This window comes from Oncorhynchus gorbuscha, linkage group LG02 (assembly GCF_021184085.1).
Source record: "Oncorhynchus gorbuscha isolate QuinsamMale2020 ecotype Even-year linkage group LG02, OgorEven_v1.0, whole genome shotgun sequence".
Classification (NCBI taxonomy): Eukaryota; Metazoa; Chordata; class Actinopteri; order Salmoniformes; family Salmonidae; genus Oncorhynchus; species Oncorhynchus gorbuscha.
This window is the reverse complement of record NC_060174.1, coordinates 40206988-40215426: the sequence shown is the minus strand read 5'-3', so window position 1 is coordinate 40215426 and position 8439 is coordinate 40206988. Positions and strand designations below refer to the sequence as shown.

Below are 8439 nucleotides of genomic sequence, written 5' to 3'. Positions count from 1 at the left end.
TTGAGGGGAGGATGGATAGGGCCATGTATCGCGAGATCTTGGCCAACAACCTCCTTCCCTCAGTAAGAGCATTGAAGATGGGTCATGGCTGGGTCTCCAGCATGACAACGACCCGAAACACACAGCCAGGGCAACTAAGGAGTGGCTCTGTAAGAAGCATCTCAAGGTCCTGGAATGGCCTAGCCAGTCTCCAGACGTGAAGCCAATAGGAAATCTTTGGAGGGAGCTGAAAGTCCTTATTTTCCAGCGACAGCCCCGAAACCTGAAGGATCTGGAAAAGGTCTGTATCGAGGAGTGGGCCAAAATCCCAGCTGTAGTGTGTGCAAACCTGGTCAAGAACTACAGGAAACGTATGATCTCTGTAATTGCAAACAAAGGTTTCTGTACCAAATATTATGTTCTGCTTTTTTGATGTATCAAATACTTATGTCATGCAATAAAATGCAAATTAATTACTTAAAAATCATACAATGTGATTTTCTGGATTTTTGTTTGAGATTTCGTCTCTCACGGTTTAAGTGTACCTATGATAAAAATGTCAGACCTCTACATGCTTTGTAAGTAGGAAAACATGCAAAATCAGCAGTGTATCAAATATTGTTCTCCCCACTATATTTATTGTAGTTGTATCTAAATATGATAACTTTCTTTATGTTTCAGCATTTTTATTTTTATGAAATTCAGTGAGGAGGATGGTCCTCTCCTTCTTCCTCTGAGGAGCCTCCACTGTTGTACACCCTGTTATTACAGAAACAATCACACACACACAAAAATACGCCGCAGCCCATCTAGTGTTCAACCTTCCCAAGTTCTCTCACGTCACCCCGCTCCTCCGCTCTCTCCACTGGCTTCCAGTTGAAGCTCGCATCCGCTACAAGACCATGGTGCTTGCCTACGGAGCTGTGAGGGGAACGGCACCTCAGTACCTCCAGGCTCTGATCAGGCCCTACACCCAAATAAGGGCACTGCGTTCATCCACCTCTGGCCTGCTCGCCTCCCTACCACTGAGGAAGTACAGTTCCCGCTCAGCTCAGTCAAAACTGTTCGCTGCTCTGGCTCCCCAATGGTGGAACAAACTCCCTCACGACGCCAGGACAGCAGTCAATCACCACCTTCCGGAGACACCTGAAACCCCACCTCTTTAAGGAATACCTAGGATAGGATAAAGTAATCCTTCTCACCCCCCCCTTAAAATATTTAGATGCACTATTGTAAAGTGGTTGTTCCACTGGATGTCATAAGGTGAATGCACCAATTTGTAAGTCGCTCTGGATAAGAGCGTCTGCTAAATGACTTAAATGTAATGTAAATGTAACAAAAATCCATCCATGTTGCAGAACATTTTAAAATGCATTGACTTTCATTGCTAATGCTTCTTCTCCTCCCCCGAAGTATCTGAATCTCCAGTTATGTAACATGTGCTAACATTAGACTCGCCTCGATTATCTGGAATTACAATCAGATTCTGTGATTAATTTAATCCTAATCTCATAAACCTTGGTGTGAAAAAGTCAAGAGCAGTTGGAAATCCAGATCTTCTCTCCGCCCATTAGAGTAGTGTAAGGACATGTGCTCACTAATTGCTGATGGTGTGGGTTTTAGGGGAATGGTAACAATGTTTTCACTATTATGGTTGCTAAATCAGAGTTCATTATTAAAGTAACACCACAAGCCTTTTATTTTGAGAGGCACCTTGTATCATTTTTACCTTGTTACATTTTCCTGTTCCTCAGCAGATTGTACAATAATTCAACCATCATCAGTCACACTTTCCAGGTCTTTAAAATGACACTTAGCAAAGACAAAAGCTTGTGGTAATTTGATAATCATTCCCACTGTAGATAATCAACCATTTACAATAACATTAGTCATTGTGGTAACCTGCTGACAATCTCCTTAATTATAGGCTGAGACTGTGATCCTATATGCAATGAATAGTAGGAGGAAAGGCAATTATCAGTCTGTACTCATCTGTCAGATTCACTTCCTTATAGTGTAACATCAACGGATGACCTTCTTTGCATATAAAACACTTCTGGGTGGTATGTGTTGTGTTGTGTTGTGTTATGTCACTACTATGAAAAGAAACAATAAAAAAACAGTACTACTATCGAGAAAAAAAACTATGTTAAAAAACAAAAAAACTAGCATTGAAAAAAACGATGTAAAACATTTTTGTAAATAAGAACCAGACCATACATAAAAAAGAACAATAGTTTATTTGTAACATATATGAACTACAAACTCCTGGTTTATAATCGATCTTCATATATTTTTTTAAGGTCATGAAAGTATGCTAACATGAAAATCAATGTCTTACTATTTTACAGTATGTTTCTATTTTTCACTTTAATAAACAGGTTGTTGGCACATGTAAAATTAAAATTTAAAACGTTTTTATTTTTTATTTTTATTTTAAAAATGTGTTTTTATAGAAATCTACCACTAGAACAGTATTCCTTCTCAGAGAAAATAATGTGGAGCTAAAAGAATCTTGTCCCTCCTATCCAACCAAAACATTGAGATACAATACATAAAGAATGATAGATTTACTAAATTGCATTAAATGCACCATAAAAGTCTCCAAATGATTTACCAACCAAATGAAAGAGAAGGGATGATGGACAAACTCTCTTACTTAAAAATGTGAGATCCAGATCCCACCATGATCACCCCAAACACATTGTCAATGACTCACAACAGAGATGGTTTACGTCTGTGCTAAACTCCATGTAAACATCTTTAGTTATTGTATTGGCAGAGATGCCACACTGATGAACATGTTTGTTTCATGTTGACTAAAACTGTGTTGAAGAAGCTCATGTAAGATGGAGTTACCTGAATTATAATTAGGTCATAACGTGCCACATGACATTAAAACAAGTTATTCATTCATCTTTGAGGAGTTAGTCTTTCTGTCCAAGTATACAGTAGAAGTGACGTTTAAAACTGATGACGGGATTTCTATTCCCCGATTCTGCATCCTTTACTGTCTGGGTTTAAGTGGAAAAGCAACAAGGGTGACGCTACATATCATTATAATCTGTGACAACCTCCATACTCTGCTGTTTAATACCAAACACTGGTCAAGTACAAGGGGATGAAATGCTACTACATCACTGTAAGCATATTGTTTCATAGTTGAGGTGCATTTCAAATAACACTATCCACAGACATACCATTTTCAATTGACTCTGAATAATGTTAAAGCATCTAGCTAGCCAATGGCCTGAGCCCTAGGACCATGCCACAGGACTACCTGACATGATGACTCCTTGCTGTCCCCAGTCCACCTGGCCATGCTGCTGCTCCAGTTTCAACTGTTCTGCCTTACTATTATTCGACCATGCTGGTCATTTATGAACATTTGAACATCTTGGCCATGTTCTGTTATAATCTCCACCCGGCACAGCCAGAAGAGGACTGGCCACCCCACATATGCTCTCTCTAATTCTCTCTTTCTTTCTCTCTCTCGGAGGACCTGAGCCCTAGGACCGTGCCCCAGGACTACCTGACATGATGACTCCTTGCTGTCCCCAGTCCACCTGACTGTGCTGCTGCTCCAGTTTTAACTGTTTTGCCTTATTATTATTCGACCAAGCTGGTCATTTATGAACATTTGAACATCTTGGCCATGTTCTGTTATAATCTCCACCCGGCACAGCGAGAAGAGGACTGGCCACCCCTCATAGCCTGGTTCCTCTCTAGGTTTCTTCCTAGGTTTTGGCCTTTCTAGGGAGTTTTTCCTAGCCACCGTGCTTCTACACCTGCATGGCTTGCTGTTTGGGGTTTTAGGCTGGGTTTCTGTACAGCACTTTGAGATATCAGCTGATGTACGAAGGGCTATATAAATACATTTGATTTGATTTGATTTGAATGGGAGCTCTGATAGCGCATGCCTTTCTGCTTAAGGTCATGGTTTCCATGGTGACTGAGTCAGCCCACTCCTGTATTTGACATCATATCATTAATAGTGCTTCCTCCCAGAAAATAACTAGATGACATCTGTGTACCCTCATTCTTCTGGAGAATTTAAAATAGAACACAATCATTTATTTCTCAGAAACAAAATGGACCCGAAAAAGAAAAAGCACTGTTGCATAACCTTTCTTAGATGTTTAACATTATGGAGGGAGTGGAGACCAAAAAGAAAAGCAGGGGGGGTGCTATGCTGACAAATGGAATTGTTTTAAGATGGTCATACTATGGAGCATTTAGCCATTTGATTTAGAATTTTAGGACCACTTTAGGTAGCAAAGAAATATATTTAAAAAACGATTTAATAAAATATTGATTTTGGCCTATAGATACGCATTGAATAACACATTCAAAAAGGACAGTCAAAAAAGAAATCATAAGAAACAAGGTTTTGAAGTGTATGTCCTAAATCTCGTCTATCATTTTTTTAAACTCAGGAAATATATGTACTGAATATATATATTTTTTATAGATATTGAACCCCTTTTTTTGGGTAGGCACAAAACTACCTTAATACTTCCATTCGTTTTTTAAACCGTTTACCTTCAGATGAGTTCCGTGACATTTGTTGGGGTATCCACTTTCCATAGAGTGGTTAAATTAGTCAAACCGTTCTGGCGCTTCAGACACAAAAAACTGATATCTCTAGCTTAAACTGGTGGATTTTGATGGGAATTTTTTGGTTTAGTAACTTAGATTGATGCACAATCTATAAAAAGACTCCTGGGGTATGTGGCTAAGCCTTGGATGTGAAGGGTATTTGCTTGGCCTCTTTATTTATGGCACCATATTTTACTGTGGGGCATTTTTAATGTTTTTCCAGGGAGCAGGTGCCTGTGAAGCACTGTCCACCCAAAGCCCTGAGGGTATGTCGATTAAAATAGAAATGGTGTCATGGTTGAGGCAGAGAGATGCAGGTGTGACCTGAACATCTGCTCGAAGCCACACACCTCATCCCTAAACCCTCTCTCTCTCTGCATGAACCCTGGCACTCTGTCCTCTATCCCTCGTCCTGAGCTTGGCAGGGGCATGTTATGAATCTGGGCCTGTCGTGCCTATGTGCCCAATGTTTGAACAGACAATAAATAGGCAATGTGCTAGGACAGCTATGTTCGGTGTCCTTAGCCACCGTTCCCACTCACCAGTCTGCTCCTTGCTGCCCTGGTTGAAGTCAGGGGTCATAGAGAGTTAACACAGGAGAATCATCAGTATCCTTGGTGGTGTTCCAGGGCTCTTTTTTAAAATCAAGTCACACAAATCAGTATTTCTCTTAACACCTGGAAAAGTATTTGTGTCAGGAACCACATTAATATCATATAGCACGTTTCAGAGATTTGCATTGAGACTGCAGATAAGATGACCTTGAATAGCAACCATATCTGTGATGATATGGTAAACCATCATAACAGCTGATGTGGGATGGGAAAAGGCGGTATGACATTCAGGGAGCTCTCATATGCCTGACTGTATTTGCCAATGCGATCTCCATGACTCACAAAGTTATGATGGATCAGAGCAAGTGGAATAGAGAAGGAATCACAAATGGTATGAATACACAATGTGTAAATGAGACAAACACTGTGTGAAACATGATTTTCTGGCGTAATACACACAGTGAGATAACTATGAATCACTTGTTGCTAACAGTTGGCCATGGTATAGTTTGGATCACACTTCCGTCGTTTAACGTCCCTAATCTATTGATGGCAGAGCCAAGAGCACATCTGTATCTAATTTGAGTGGCAGATTTAATGAAATAATGTGTTATCAGATTTCATCACTGAGAGTCCCAGCATTCACCCTCAGATAACGACCAAGCTTTTAATCCATCTAAACTAACAGATTTTCACAAAATATTTAATCAATTAATTTGTGGCAGGAGGAAATCTCTAATGTGATCTAGAAATTATCTAAGTATGTGGGGTAAAAAGAGGTTGCCAACTTGCCATCACTTACATATTGGGGGAAACCAGAACATGGTTAGCTTGAGATTCACATAGAGTTTGTAAGCATATTAGTAAACCATCCTCCCTCAAATTAAGAAAACTAAACATCTGATGAAATAAGTTCTGAAAAAATAATTGCAGAATACAGTTTTTTCTTGATTTAGCCACAATAGATGTTTTCTTAAATAAATAACTTCTTTTTTGTAAAGACATTTTTTGAAACATTAGACATACCCTAGTTCCCAATGTCATTGAATAAACATCATCAACCACTGATTCGCTGGACAGACAGTGAGTCAAGTCCTCCACTTCACATCCATAATCCTCATAACTAATATCCAATAATGTCCCTTTTGTAATTTCATCAGTTCGTCTCATTATGAAAAAATTGTTAGATCTGAGTCTCTTGTACATTGTCTTTCGAACTGGCCCGGATTAACAAAGGTTCGTGCGCCGAGCTGTGTATGGAGTTGATAGTGGAGACGTGGTTGTACGCAGACTTATAGGTGTTGTAGTGGTTCAGGTGCTCATGCTCCAGCGGGGGCAGATTCAGGTGGCCCTCCATGGCCGGCCCGCCTGTCACACAGTCCTCGTCTACATTGATGATCTCAATGGTGCGCTGTGGCGCATGGTGGTTCTGCTGGTGGTGCTGCTTCCTCATCTTGTAGAAGATGATTAGCATAACGGCGGCCATGAGGGTGATGGCCACGAAGCAGCCGATGATGATTTTGGTGGTCTTCATCACCTCATCCAGGCCGGTCATGGAGCTGTCGTTCAGGTCCGTGACAGGGATGGTAAAGGTCTTCTCTGTGGCCCGGGTGGAGAGGGGCGTCCGGGCCGTTGTGGTGGTGGTGGAGGTGGACGACACAGTCTCCCAGGATCCGGCGGAGGGGGTGGGGCCCAACTTCTGCCACACGGTGGAGCGCCCCTCGTCGTGCACTGGCTCGATGGTCTCCACTGTTACTGTGGTAAAGTAGCTGAGGACGTTCTCTGTGGAAGACACGTTGAGAGTGGCAGATGCTGTGGTATTGCCTGCTGAGTTGCTTACCATGCAGGTGTAGGTTCCCGTGTCTTGCATGGTGACATTGGTGAAGTTGAGCGTGCCGTCGTTGAGCACAGAAATGCGGATCTTGTATGCACCGTGGGTCATGATGGAGCCATTGGGCGTAATCCAACTGACTGAGGTCAGAGAGCTGGCCCTGCACTTCAGCTCTGCAGCCATACCCTCTGTCACGTTCAGGTCCGCTGGTGGCTCCACAATAACAGGTGCGTAACAGTGGAAATAGTTCTGGTCCAGCTCACCTATGTAGCGTCCCTTGTGGCTGGCTGGGGAACTGCAGCGGGCACAGCAGCTGGTGTTGGCTGGCACCATCTCTTTGAGCCACCAGCTGAGCCACAGGATGTCACAGTTGCAGTTCCAGGGGTTGTGATGGAGGTGGACTCTCTCCAGGTGGTGCAGGGGGGTGAAGAGATCATGGGGCAGCAGGGTGAGGTTGTTGTGGGCCAGGTTGAGCTCCACCAGCGACTGCAGGTCGTCAAAGGAGTTCCTTTCAATGGTTTTGATCTGGGCATGCATCATCCACAGCTTCTGCAGATGGATCAACCCTTTGAAGGAGCCAGGTCTGATGACCGTCAGCTGGTTCCCTGACATCTCTAGCTCGTCCAGCTTGACCAGTGGGATGAGGTTGGGGATCTCCTTCAGATTGCACATGCCCAGGTTCAGGTAGCGCAGGTTGCCGAGGCCCTCGAAAGCCCCCTCTGAGATATATGAGAGGCGTTTGAGTTCCCCTAAATCCAGCCGCCGTAGTGAGGGCACCCTGTTGAACGCATACGAGGGAATGCTCTCGATGGGGTTGTTCCTCAGCCACAGCTCCTTGAGCTTGGAGAGGTACTCAAAGGCCCCATTGGGGATTGTGGTGAGGCGGTTGTCAAACAGCTCCAGAGTGTTGAGACTAGCCAGGCCGTTGAAGGCCCCGATCTCAATGTTTCGGATGTGGTTCTTGCTCAGCTGCAGGATCTCCAGGTGCCGCAGGTGCTTGAAGCTGTCCACCTTGATCACCTGGATAAGGTTCTCCTGCAGGTTCAGGTAGCGTGTGTTGGTGGATATGCCATCGGGGACCTCACGGAGCCCCCGCCGCGTGCAGATCACCTTGCTGAACTGGTTGCTGCAGGAGCAGACAGAGGGGCAGGTCTGAGCGCGCACCAGGCCTGCCACCGCCAGGAGCTGGAGGGCTAGAAGCAGCACAAATAAAGGGTCGGACAGGGCCCGGTTCCACCTAGGACCTCTCATCGTCTGCTGCTGCCGAGAAGAGGTCATCTTGTTCAACATTCATAATTCATTGGCTGGGTTGTCCACTTTTCGGGAAGAGGCGGTGTTGGAGTTGGCTGAAATGAGAAAAGAAAAGAGAGAGGAAGGATGGGTTAGAAGGGAGGAATGTAAATGCAAGACCATCATGTATTATAATTTGTTTACAAGATATAAACATCACGTGTATATTGGTTTTTAAGTGATGAC

The 8439-nt window shown here is 43.4% G+C and overlaps 1 protein-coding gene across 1 annotated transcript in view; it reads right to left on the bottom strand.

Moving 5' to 3' along the window:
- Positions 1-3759: 3759 nt before the first annotated feature.
- LOC124002170 (leucine-rich repeat-containing protein 4C-like) overlaps positions 3760-8439 on the bottom strand; it is a 128874-nt gene continuing 124194 nt past the window's right edge. Inside the window, exon 3 of the mRNA XM_046309507.1 lies at positions 3760-8309. Coding sequence (XP_046165463.1) covers positions 6316-8253 — 1938 coding nt within the window. The 5' untranslated portion in view covers positions 8254-8309 and the 3' untranslated portion in view covers positions 3760-6315. The remainder of the gene's footprint in view (positions 8310-8439) is intronic.